The sequence below is a fragment of the Hemiscyllium ocellatum genome, chromosome 2 (assembly GCF_020745735.1).
Source record: "Hemiscyllium ocellatum isolate sHemOce1 chromosome 2, sHemOce1.pat.X.cur, whole genome shotgun sequence".
Classification (NCBI taxonomy): domain Eukaryota; kingdom Metazoa; phylum Chordata; class Chondrichthyes; order Orectolobiformes; family Hemiscylliidae; genus Hemiscyllium; species Hemiscyllium ocellatum.
In genome coordinates, this window is record NC_083402.1 from 125,414,477 (window position 1) to 125,427,930 (window position 13,454).

Below are 13,454 nucleotides of genomic sequence, written 5' to 3' on the forward strand. Positions count from 1 at the left end.
TTATAAACTACAGACAATTATTACAGTGCATTTTACAAGCAGATTCCATCCTTTCCAGTCAGTGTTATTTAAAAAGGAGGAAGATCAATAATGAATACATTGGTATCATAATAAATCAACAATCTGACATAAACCTGCAAAAAGTGTCCAGAGACAACCACACTTTCAGGTTTATAAGTGCACAGGACAAGGAGTAGGAAAGGTAAACAAACTGATATTCTAGATGAATGTATCTGTATGCAATGAGGTGGTTATTACAATCAAAGTATTTTTCATTTTTTATTTTTCTTCAGTCTTACTAGACTTGGTACCATGAACATATTCAGACATTTTCCAGAGAATGCTAGAGTTCGACAAAGAAAGAGACATATGGTTTCTTTTTAGGGGAACAGTACTTTGGTATCTACCAACAGAAGTTTATTAGCTTGAAGAGTTACTCTAAATACCTCAGCACAGACCCTCATGATCTATAGAGAAATGGAAAATCACAAAGCAGCCATATTTATCAAAAGTACTTCAGAAAATACATGAACAATTTCCAAACACTCACTCATTTAAATAAACATTCAATAATGGCTTCACTATTACAGCAATTATACATACAGTACATACCAAATATTGATCAGTGCACAAGTAATTCAAACTTCCTTGGAAATCAAGTACATCTCAAACATGAGATTTATTGGCCTCCTTTTAGCACAAAAGTTTTAAATACCAACAAATTTCCAGGAGCCCAGCTTATATTGTATTCTGGACCACTCCCCTATCATCATCTCTCACCACAAATAAATGGGACATTGAAAAAGATACTATGTATTCAATTAGATGAGGCAATGAATGGGCTTAGTACATCATCCACTTTGACATCACAATTTGAAGGCTGAAGTATTCTTCTTATGGTTTTTCCGATCAAGTCTCACCACTTCCTGCTCTTCGCATCCTCCTTCACTCTCCACATCAGGAGTTCCATGCATGCAGATGCTTTATCAGAGCCCTTCACTGGTAGAAGGGAGGAAAGGAAACCAAGTTTATTCTCCAAATTCCCCCAATTTTTTTTTTTAAAGTTACAATACCAACTGTAGCTATCTCCTGTTAATGCAAGTAGTATTGCATAGGAGTGGGCCACTCTATCCATCATGCCTGTGCTGGCACTTTGAAACAGCTATTGGATTGGTTTCACTTTCCAACATTTTCCCATAACTCTGCAAATTTTACTTTAAAGTATCATTTTTTTTTCTTTAGGAAGTTATTGCAAATTTTTTTTCAATCATCTCCTTAAGTAGCCCATTTCTCCCACATGAAGATTGAAATTTTGAAAGTCTCTGTGGATACTAAGTATATTCATTATAGATAACAAAAAAGGAATCAATGCATATAAGAATAGTAGATCAGTTATGATCTTATTCAAATGGTAGAGGACATGCTAAAGGCCCAAGATGCCAGCTTTTGTTGAGGATTATTTGTTCCCATGCCTCCATTGTTAAATCACAATAAATCTACTAGTCTGGCTGCCAACCTTCTGGCCAATAGCAACAATGTATATTCCACAGAACCCTTCATGATTTCCTCAAAAAACCTTTAACCCGGAAAGCCATTCCAGATTTTCCATGTAATGGAGGACACTAAATTCCAGCCAAAGGCTCATTATTTGAAGGAGTTTTGATGATAGAATGAATAGAGCTATGTTCAACCCTAAGCCAATAGGCAGGCACTTTAGTTGGAGGAAAGGCAAATGAGATTCACTCCTTTCTTTAACACTAGCAAATTTTTATTCTGCTACCACTGCCCTTCTTGAAGGGATTTCTTTGTCCAATCCATTCAGATGTTTAAATTGTACCAATACCACAGGGAACAAAAAAATATAATGCTAAATTTACTAACAGCTTTAAGGTGGGTCAGAAAGTTAATCATCAGGAGGACTTAAGTCATCAAAAGGGATTCAGCTAGATTAAGTAATTGAACATTTGGCAGATAAGTGTGAAGTTCTACCCATTGAAATATATAGGTAAGCTTAAACATGAAAAATGACTTGCCATCATGATTGCCTAGAGGATCCTTTCCTGCAGAGACTCCAGAGATAAGGACAGTTAAAAAATAAAAGAGGCATGTTCTATTTAGGGCAGAACAGAATTCGTCTCAACAAGATGTGGACAAAGTTTTAAAAATCACAACACCAGGTAATAGGTAGCTCCTTAATGAAGGAGCAGCACTTCAAAAACTAATACTTCCAAATAAACCCATTGGATTATAACTTGGTGTTGTGATTTTTTAACTTTCTCAACAGGATGTCAGACGAAGGAATTTTCTTCCCCAGGGAAGAGTAGAGATTTGGGGCAAGATTGGATATTGTCAAGGCTGTTACACTTTTGATCAACAAGGAAGGTGAAGGCTATGGAGAGACAGAAAGGGCAGTGAATTTGAGACCACAATCAGAAGAGGAGATCTTCCCAAATGATCGAGTTGGCTCGAGTCTCAAATGGCCCGTTCTGGCTCATAATTCTTGTGTTCATGATCTGCTGAATGCAATTAATTCAAGAAAGTTAACCACTTGCCTGTGTGAAAGAGATTTTATTTAAGAGCATTTTAGAAAATCATTTGATAAACTCTGCTACACAAGTCATTCATGGGTGACCATCAGATAAAGTAAAGTAAATGGCTCTGGAATTATTGAATTTCCCTGTGGTCATTCCCCCCTCAGACAAGAATATTACACTTTGGATCAGATGGCACAGTGGAGGGAGATAGAGAATGGCCTCAGCGGAATGCATCAACCAGGTTTATGTCACCATTGTTGGCTGTGCTACACAAGGGGAGGAAAACAAGCAGCAGGGCTAAACTGATAAGGGATTAAATAGTAAAGGGTACTGAGGTGTTTATGGCCACAGATGTAAATCCAGGATGGTACGTTGCCTTCCTGGTGCCAGGTTCAGGGATGTCAAGGAGCAGCTGCAGGACATTCTGGAGCAACCAATGGTCATGGTACACATAGGTGCCAACAACATAGATAAACAAAAGGGCAAGGGCCCAAAGACAGAACAGGAGGTTATGAGATAAGTTAAAATGCAGGATCTGAAATGAAACAACTTCAGGACTATTCCCAATGCCACAAGCTAGTAAAAGTAGGAAGAGAAGATAGATCAGATAAGTGTTTGGCTGGAGAAAGTGTACAATGGAGGGGTTTCAATTCTAGAGACATTGGGACCGGTTCTCGGGACAATGAGATGTGTACAAGCCTGCAAGTTGCATCTGGGCAGAACTGAGACAAATATCCAGACGGGGACTTTTGCTAGTTCCATTGGTGTGAATTTAAATTGGCTCCCATCCCCTAGCCAGAGTGTAGGATTAGATGGATCAGATTCAGATCAGGCATCAGTAGATAGAACATTAGTTAGATGATATAGTCAGTGATTCAGAAAGACGATAGAAATGAACATTAAAAAGCATCCAAAGGAAATTGTTGGGGTGGATGTTTTATACTTTAAATACAAGAAATATTGCAAACAAAGCAAATGAACTATGAACACAGATAAGACATAACAGCACAATGTAATCACTACAACACAAACCTGGCTAAGGGAGAGGCAAAATTGGCAGGTTAGAAGGATAGAGTGGGTGGCAAAAATGGAGAGGTGGCAGTGGTATTGGTTAAAGATAATTACACTTGCAAGAAGGGATGATATGCTAAATACGTTAACAAATGAGGCTTTACAGGTTGCATTTAGAAATAAAAAGAAAGAAAGAGGCAGTCACACTACTAGAAGTATGCCACAGACATCCAAATAGTGAGGGGGAGATAGAAGGACATGTCTGTAGACAAATTTCTACCTGTAGGAATAAGACGCAATAATAGCAGGAAATTTCAACTATCCCAATATCAACTGGGTTTCAAAACATTAGAAGAGGCATTGAGGGTGGAAGGAAAAAAAACCCATGCACTGTGTCCAGGAATTTTACTTTTAAAGCAATACATGACAAGCCCAATGACAGGCAGTGCTATTCTGGATTCAGTTTTGGGAAAAGATGAGCAAGTTGCAGCTGTACAGGACATTGATTAGGCCACTTTTTGGAATATTGCATGCAATTCTGGACACATTCCAATTGGAAGGGTGTTGTGAAAGGCTTCAGAAAAGATTTACAAGGATGTTGCCAGGGTTGGAGGATTTAAGATGTAGGCAGAGGTTGAATAGACGAAGGCTGTTTTCCCTGCATGAAAAAGTTACCCCTTAGGTCCCTTTTATGTCCTTCCCCTCTCACCCTAAATCTATGGCCTCTAGTTCTGGACTCCCCCACCCCAGGGAAAAGACCTTGTCTAATTACCCTATCCATGCCCCTCATGATTTTGGAATGCCTGCTGTTTGCTTCATACATGCACAATTTTGAATAGAATATGGGGAGGTACAATTGAGGGAATAATAAAACTTAAGGGCAGCACAGTGGCTAGCACTGCTGCCTCAGTGCTAGGGACCCGGGTTCGATTCCAGCCTCGGGCAACCGTGTGGAGTTTGCACACATTCTCCCAGTGTCTGTGTGGGTTTCCTCTGGGTGCTCCGGTTTTCTCCCACAATCCAAAGCAGCATGGGTGAGGTGAATTGGCCAAAATTGTTCAGAGATGATGTAGGTTAGGTGCATTGGCCAGGGGTAAAATGTAGGGGAAATGGGTGGGTTACTCTCCGAAGGGTCAGTGTGGACTTGTTGGGTCAAAAGGGCCTGTTTCCACACTGTAGGGAAACTAAATCTTAAAAAAAACTCAGCCAGTTATTCTGATTTCTGCACTTTAAAACCATTTTTGATGTGATGCAGGTGTTGCTGGAAAAGTCAGCATTTATTGGCCAACACCAATTACCCTTCGAACTGAAGAGGGGATTGGGTCATTGCAGGACTAATTAATGGGAAGAACACTGAAGGAATAACTGGTGGGGTGCTTCAGCAAAATCTTTAGTCAACCTACAAAGACTTAAATAAAAAGAATAGTGTAACATATCCAGGTTTTCTCAAAACACAAGCTAATTTGAGAAAGTAAACCATGAATTGAAATGGGCTACAGAGGGCAAAGTGAGCAAGAATGCAGATAAGTTATTAACTTTCTAATTTACCTGCTGAAAGTGATGTTTTAAACAACCAGAGAGAGACTGGGATATGTAGTATTCCGAGACACCTGGCTGCCCTCTCACAAATCAAAACTCAGCCAAGCACGACAAGCAATTATGAAAGCAATTGGCAGTTTAATCTTTATTACAAAGGGATTGAGGCAAAAGGTAAAGACATTTTGCTATAAATCAGACTTTTGACCAATTTATGCAAGTGTTGTCTTGCCAAAAATATTGTAATGGAAGGTCAAGATAAGGAGATGAACAAGTTTTAATGATTTACTCTAGCTTCCATTTGTGTTCTACAATTACTTACCATTATCTGGGATGGTATGGCTGAGGTATTCTGCCATTAAATTCCTGAGGGACCGTTTGTGAGGTAACCCTAAGGAATGTGGAAACACGACTGATACATCAATGACCATGCTGTGAATAAGCTGTAACGAAACAGTATTTTGAGAAAGGGTAAAGTTTCTCCTGCCAGATGAAGAAAAATGAAGTTTTTTAAAAAACTTTAAATCCCAGTAACATGCAATTTAGTCACGTAACATGGGTATTATGTTCACTTAGAGACACTAACACTCTGCGATTCAGGGTTTCAAAATAATCAAACTGACAACCCAATGGCCATTAATTTATTGCCTGTAACATTGGACACAGTATGAATGAAAATAACAACCTTAAGAATTCTCATAGCAGGGAACTGGGTTGCATTTGAAAATATGCAAAGAATCTCCATTTTTGTCAGAGCTAATGCGACACAAATTTCAATCTGTAAACATTCCAAATGTTACCAATTTTACCAAAGATATCCTCATCACTTTCCCTTAAACAATGCAAAGAACCCCCTGCACCCTCATCATCTAATCAGCCTTTGCATCTACTTTCTCATTACAAAGTATCAGTACAATAGAAGTGGTCATTTAACCCAACAGTTAAATATTGACAATATCCATTCATCTTTTGCACTTTTTAATTTATTCACTCAGGGTGGCATATTTCCGAAGGCCAGCACTTGCCACTCATTCCTGATTTTTTGAATGGCATGATTCTCCTAAGCTATTTCAGAGGCAGAGGCAGTGGACAGTCAACCATGTTACTATGGTTGTGGGATCTCAGGTAGGCCAAAGATAGCAGTGTTCCTTCTCAAAAAGTGAGCCAAATGGCTTTGAAGATTGGTATCCGTTTCATAGTTACCATTACTAAAACTAACATTTCGTTGCAGATCCTGTTAATTCATTAAATTCCCTTTGCTGGGATTTGAACAAATGTCCCCAAAGCTTTATGCTGGATCTCTAGAATACGAGGCTAGTGACAGTCGCAACACCACCAGCTCTTGTCCTATCCTCCTCCAGATATTTAATTTGTAACTAAACTAAGTGCCCCTTATACAGAAGCATTGTTTGTGTACAACCTACTTAATGCTACTGTTCTTAATAATTTGCATATTCCTTCAAAATTTTAATGCTTCTGCCTATTGCCCATGAGATATCTTTTATAGTATTCGAAAAGCGGTTTTCTCTTAAAGATAGAAGGATTCTGGGTAATCTAAGATGGAGGGTAGGAAAAATTCCTGGCTGTAAAAGTCTGCTCCTTTGAGATATTTTAGGTGTTGGAGGTGATTTTCTGGAATTCCAGGAGCAGCAATTGCTGTTTTATGTGCTGCTGCAATTGTTTTGGAATTTTGAAAAAAAAGTCAAAACAACAGCACTTTTAAAAGGGAGAAAGATAGACAAAGGCAGCAAGCACATGTACTGCAAGGGAGAAAGAGAAAGAAACCCGCACTGCTACCTGACAGCAGCGAATCTGTACAGTTACTGCTTTTGCTGTTTGAACTCATGTATTGCTGGACAACAGAGTGTGTCTAGGAAAACAGCAAAACTCAAGTGATCTTGGAGGAATCTGTTTGGGAGAGGTCACAGTATAGAAACAAATAAGTAAATAGTTTTAATATAGCCTTGTTGTAAATATAGAATAGTGAGTAGAGAGAGTTCTTCCTTGATTATGTTTTTAATTGGGATCTGTCTCTTGATTTTTAAAAGAAATATAAGCCATAAGTATTAAGTTAGCCTGGAGTAGTGTTTTGTAGAACAATAAGACGATGCTATTTTCTGGGTCTGTAGATTGGAACGAGCAAAATGGCCTTTAGTAGAGTGCTATGCTCTTGTCAGATAGATGTTTCAGGAGTTTAAGAGTTACTGAGGATTATATCTGCAATATACATCATTGGTTGCTTATCCTGTCAGATTGAATGGATCAATTGGAGCAACAGTTAGAGGCAATGAGAAATTTACAACAGCTAGGAGGTGTGATGGATAGCAGTTATAGGAAGGGAGAAAAGCTGCAGCCAGGTAGATGGTTTAACTCCAAGGAAGGCAGGTGGGTAGTGCAGGAATCTCCTGTGGCTATCGCATTTTGGATAATTGAGGGGTTAATGGGGGGGGGGGGGGGGGGGGGGGGGGGGGGGGGGGGGAGAAAGAGAGAGAGAAGAGGGAGACACCAAATGAGTATTCTGCATCAGTATTTACTGTGGAAAAAGGACAAGAAAGATATAGAATGTTGGGGAATAGATTGTGGCATCTTGAAAAATGTCCATATTACAGAGGAGGAAATGCTGGATGTCTTAAAATGCATAAAGGTGGATAAATCCCCAGGACCTGATCAGGTGTACCCTAGAACTATGTTGGAAGCTAGGGAAGTGATTGCTGGGCCCTTTGCTGAGAAATTTGTATCATTGATAGCCACAGAAAACTGGAGGTTGACTAACATGGTACCATTATTTAAGAAAGGTGCTAAGGACAGGCCAGGGAACTATAGACTGGTGAGCCTGACGTCGGAGGTGGTCAAGTTGTTGGAGGGAATCCTGAGGGACAGGATTTACATGTTTTTGAAAAGGCAAAGACTGATTAGGGATAGTCAACATAGCTTTGTGTGGGGAAAATAATGTCTCTCAAACTGGATTGAGTTTTTTTTGAAGTAGTAACAAAGAGAATTGATGAGGGCAGAGTAGTGGACGTGATCTATATGGACTTCAATAAAGCATTCGACAAGGTTCCCCATGGGAGACTGATTAGCAAGGTTAGATCTCATGAAATACAGGGAGAATTAGCCATTTGGACACAGAACTGGCTCAAAAGGTAGAAGAGAGAGTGGTGATGGAAAGTTGCTTTTCAGACTAGAGGCCTGTGACCAGTGGAGTGGCACAAGGATTGGTGCTGAGTCCACTACTTTTTGTCATTTATATAAATGATTTGCATGCAAGCATAAGAGGTATAGTTAGTAAGTTTGCAGATGACACCAAAATTAGAGGTGTAGTGGACAGTGAAGGAGGTTGCTCCAAATTATAAAATGGCACTGAAGGGTCTGTTTCCATGCGTTGAGACTATGATAGAACCTCTCTGGATAGTCAATTTCCATTTTGTTTTCATTGAAAGTTCTCAAACAAAAACATAACATGGGACTGGGATATCATAGCAATTACAGAAACATGGCTCAGGGATGGGCAGGACTGGCAGCTTAATGTTCCCGGATACAAATGCTACAGGATGAATAGAATGGGAGGCAAGAGAGGAGGGGGAAGTGGCGCTTCTGGTAAGGGATAGCATTACAGCTGTGCTGAGGAAGTATATTCCCAGAAATACATCCAGGGAAGTTATTTGGGTGGAACTGAGAAATAAGAAAGGGATGATCACCTTATTGGGATTGTATTATAGACCCCCTAATTGTCAGAGGGAAATTGAGAAACAAAATTTGTAAGGAGATCTCAGCCACCTGTAAGAATAATAGGGTGATTATGGTAGGGGATTTTAACTTTCCAAACATAGACTGGGACTGCCATAGTGTTAAGGGTTTAGATGGAGAGGAATTTGTTAAATGTGTACAAGAAAAGTTTCTGATTCAGTATGTGGATGTACCTACTAAAGAAGGTACAAAACTTGACCTACTCTTGGGAAATAAGGCAGAGCAAGTGACTGAGGTGTCAGTGGGAGAGCACTTTACGGGGTCAGTGACCATAATTTCATTAGATTTAAAATAGCGATGGAAAAGGATAGACCAGATCTAACAGTTGAAGTTCTAAATTGCAGAAAGGCCAATTTTGAAGGCATTAGGCAAGGAATTTTGAAGGTATTAGGATAGCTGGAAAATGGGAAACCTTCAGAAATAAGATAACGAGAATCCAGAGAAAGTATATTCCTATTAGGATGAAAGGAAAGGCTGGTAAATATAGGGAATACTGGATGACTGAAGAAAATGAGGGTTTGGTTAAGAAGAAGAAGGAAGATCGAGTGAATCCTTAGAAGAGTATAAAGGCAGTAGGGAGTATACTGGAGGAAAATCAGGAGGGCAAAAAGGGGAGATGAGATAGCTTTGGCAAATAGAATTAAGGAGAATCCAAAGGGTTTTTATAAATACATAAAAGAACAAAAGGGTAACTAGGGAGAGAACAGGGCCCCTCAAAGATCACAGCAGGCCAGGCAGCATCCGAGGAGCAGGAGAATCGACGTTTCGGGCATAAGCCCTTCTTCAGGAATGAGGCTGGTGTGCCAAGCGGACAGAGATAAAAAGTAGGGGGGAGGGGTGCTGGGAATATGATAGGTGGAAGGAGGAGAGGGTGAGGGTGATAGGCCAGAGAGGGGATGGGGGCAGAGGGGTTGGGAAGATGATTGCAGGTCAAGATGGTGGTGCTGAATCTAGGGATTGGGACCGAGATATAAAAAGGTGGGGGGGGGGGGGGGGGGGGGGGGGGGAGAGAAAAGGAGGGGAAATGAGGAAGCTGGAGTAATCTACACTCATCCCATGTGGTTGGAGGATTCCTAGGCAGAAGATGAGGCACTCTTCCTCCAGGTGTCGTATGGTCAGGGTCTGGCAATAGAGGCGGCCAAGGACCTCCATGTCCTTGGCGGGGTGGGAGGGGGAGTTCAAGTGTTCAGCCACAGGGCGGTTGGGTTGGTTGGTGTGGGTGTCCCAGGAGGTGTTCCCTGAAATGTTCCGCAAGTAGGCAGCCTGTCTCCCCAGTGTAAAGGAGACCACATCAGGTGCAGCGGATACAGTAAATGATGTGTGTGGAGGTGCAGGTGAATTTGCGATGGTTATGGAAGGATCCACTGGGTCCTTGGAGGGAGATGAGGGGGGAGGTGTGGGCGCAAGTTTTGCACTTCTTGCAGTTGCAGAGGAAGGTGCCAAGAGTGGAGGTTGAGTTGGTGGGGGGGGGGGGACGTGGACCTGACGAGGGAGTCGCTCAGGGAGTGGTCTCTCCGGAAGGTTGATAGGGGTGAAGAGGGAAATATATCCTTGGTGGTGGGGTCTGTTTGGAGGTGGCGGAAATGATGGAGGATGATACGATGTATCTGGAGGTTGGAGGGGTGGAAGGCGAGGACCAGTGGGGTTCTGTCCTGATGGCGATTGGAGGGGCGGGGTTCAAGGGCAGAGGTGTGGGAAGTGGAGGAGAGCATCGACGACCATATCAGAGGGGAAATTGTGGTCTTTGAAGGAGGCTATTTGGGTAGTTCAGTTGTGGAATTTGTCCTCCTGGGAGCAGATGCGACGGAGGCAAAGGAATTGGGAATATAGGATGGAGTTTTTACAGGGGGCAGGGTGGGAGGAGGTGTAATCTAGGTAGCTGTGGGAGTTGGTCGGTTTGTAGTAAATGTCTGTGTTGAGTCGGTTGCCCAAGATAGAAATGGAGGGGTCTAGGAAGGGGAGGGAGGAGTCCGAGATGGTCCAGGTAAATTTGAAGTCGGGCTGGAAGGTGTTAGTAAAGTGGATGAACTGTTCAACCTCCTCGTGGGAGCACGAGGTAGTGCCAATACAATCAATGTAGCGGAGGAAAAGGTGGGGAGTGGTGCCAGTGTAGCTGATGGACTGTTCCACATATACAACAAAGAGGCAGACATAGCTGGGGCCCATGGCTACCTTTGGTTTGGAGCAAGTGGGAGGATTGGAAGAAGTTGTTAAGAGTGAGGACCAGTTCAGTCAGTCAAAGGAGGGTGTCAGTGGAAGGTACTGGTTGGGTCGGTGGGAGAGGAAGCAGAGGGCTTGGAGGCCTTCGTGATGGGGGATGGAAGTGTATAGGGACTGGATGTCTATCGTGAAGATAAGGCATGGGGGGGGGGGGGGGGGGGGGGGAAGCGAAAATCATTGAGGAGGTGGAGGGCATTGGTGGTGTCCCGAACGTAGGTGGGGAGTTCTTGGACTAAGGGGGACAGGATAGTGTCGAGGTATGTAGACATGAGTTCGGTGGGGCAGGAGCAGATAAGGGAAGCAGTGGTAGTTTGGTGCACCAATCCTTACACCACTGAAGCTAGATGCCAACTCACTGGACCTTGCTGGTGGGCAAGTTGTTGGAGGGAATCCTGAGGGACAGGATGTACACATATTTGGAAAGGCAAGGACTGATTTGGGATAGTCAACACGGCTTTGTGCATGGGAAATCATGTCTCAAACTTGATTGAGTTTTTTGAGGAAGTAACAAAGAGGATTGATGAGGGCAGAGCAGTAGATGTGATTTATAGGGACTTCAGTAAAGCTTCCCCATGGGAGACTGATTAGCAAGGTTAGATCTCATGGAATACAGAGAGAACTAACTGTTTGGATACAGAACTGACTCAAAGGTAGAAGACAGAGGGTGGTGGTGGAGGGTAGATTTTCAGACTGGAGGCCTATGACCAGTGGAGTGCCACAAGGATCGGTGCTGGGTCCTCTACTTTTTGTCATTTATATAAATGATTTGGATGAGGGCATAAGAGATACAGTTAGTAAGTTTGCAGATAATACCAAAATTGAAGGTGTATTGGACAGCATATTGTACTTCACATTACAACAGGATCTTGACCAGATGGGCCAATGGGCTGAGAAGTGGCAGATGGAGTTTAATTCAGATAAATGCGAGGTGCTGCATTTTGGGAAAGTGAATTTTTGCAGGATGTATAAACTTAATGGTAAGAACTTGGAATGCAGGTTCATAGCTCCTTGAAAGTGGCGTCACAGCTAGATTGGATAGTGAAGGTGGCGTTTGGTATGCTTTCTTTTATTGATCAGAGTATTGAGTACAGGAGTTGTGAGGTCATGTTGCAGCTGTGCAGGACATTGGTTAGGCCACAGTTGGATTATTGTGTGCAATTCTGGTCTCCTTCCTATCGGAAAGATGTGAAACTTGAAAGGTTCAGATAAGATTTACAAGAATGTTGCCAGGGTCAGAAGATTTGAGCTATAGGGAGGTGCGGAACAGGCTGGCTGTTTTCCCTGGAGTATTGGAGGCTGAGGGGTGATCTTATAGAGGTTTACAAAATTATGAGGGGCATGGATAGGGTAAATAGACAAAGTCTTTTCCCTGGAGTTAGGGAGTCCAGAACTAGAGGGCATAGGTTTAGGGTGAGGGGGGAAAGATATGAAACAGACCTAAGGGGCAACTTTTTCACAAGGAGAGTGGTACGTGTACGGAATGAGTTGCCAGAGGAAGTGGTGGAGGCTGGTACAATTGCAACATTTAACAGGCATTTAGATGGGTATATGAATGGGAAGAGTTTGGACGGATATGGGCCGGGTGCTGGCAGGTGGGATTAGATTGGGTTGGGATACCTGGTCAGCATGGACGGATTGGACTGAGGGTCTGTTTCCATTCTGTACATCTTTATGACTCTAAAAACAGTAAAGAGCATCAATTCTTGTTCAGTTAAACTTTGCAATGGTTCAGCTTTTATTCTGTACCAATGGTCCAACTCAGAAGCTGGTGCAAGAGCTGGATAATTGTGACATTGACATACAGGATATTTTGCCTAGAGGTTTTGTCCTACTAAGCCGAGCTTTCTATATGTATGCTGATGAATTTCAGTTCTTCCTTACCTTTCTTGAATCTTCTGCAGTCAAATGTGATCAGGCTCGTTCAACATTCAAAATATTGGGAAGAGTGAAGCCACGATTTTTACCCACGAGCAACTAATGGGCTACCAACTCCAAGTTGTCTGCCTGTCAACTGTCCAAGACTGAACCAGATCGCTCATTAACTTCTGATCCAGAAACTGGTTTCTTACCTTGTATTTGTGCCAACCAAGATGACTCATTTTCAATGCCATATCTTCCAACTCTTTCCATCAACTTATCTGCCATAACAGTCTGCATCTCTGCCTTTGTAACTTGAACCCATTCAAATCTCTGCAACCCCCAACATTCATATCAAGTCCTCTTCTCACCACTCTGTACTTACAGAATGACATCATTCCTCATTTGAAAAATTGACATTGCCAGTTCTTAAGAGTCCTCATACCACCTTCGCCACCACCTCTACCTCTCTTTCCCCCCCCCCCCCCCCCCCAAAAAAAAACAACTTTGATTGGAACTACAACCCTTACTTTGTCAAGGCACATCCCT

The 13,454-nt window shown here is 42.2% G+C and overlaps 1 protein-coding gene across 1 annotated transcript in view; it reads right to left on the minus strand.

Annotated features, from left to right (window-relative positions):
• Positions 1–582: 582 nt before the first annotated feature.
• LOC132826164 (RNA exonuclease 1 homolog) overlaps positions 583–13,454 on the minus strand; it is a 51,590-nt gene continuing 38,718 nt past the window's right edge. Inside the window, exons 12-13 of the mRNA XM_060841810.1 lie at positions 5,404–5,524; positions 583–999 (exon numbers count right to left, since the gene is read on the minus strand). Coding sequence (XP_060697793.1) covers positions 917–999; positions 5,404–5,524 — 204 coding nt within the window. The 3' untranslated portion in view covers positions 583–916. The remainder of the gene's footprint in view (positions 1,000–5,403; positions 5,525–13,454) is intronic.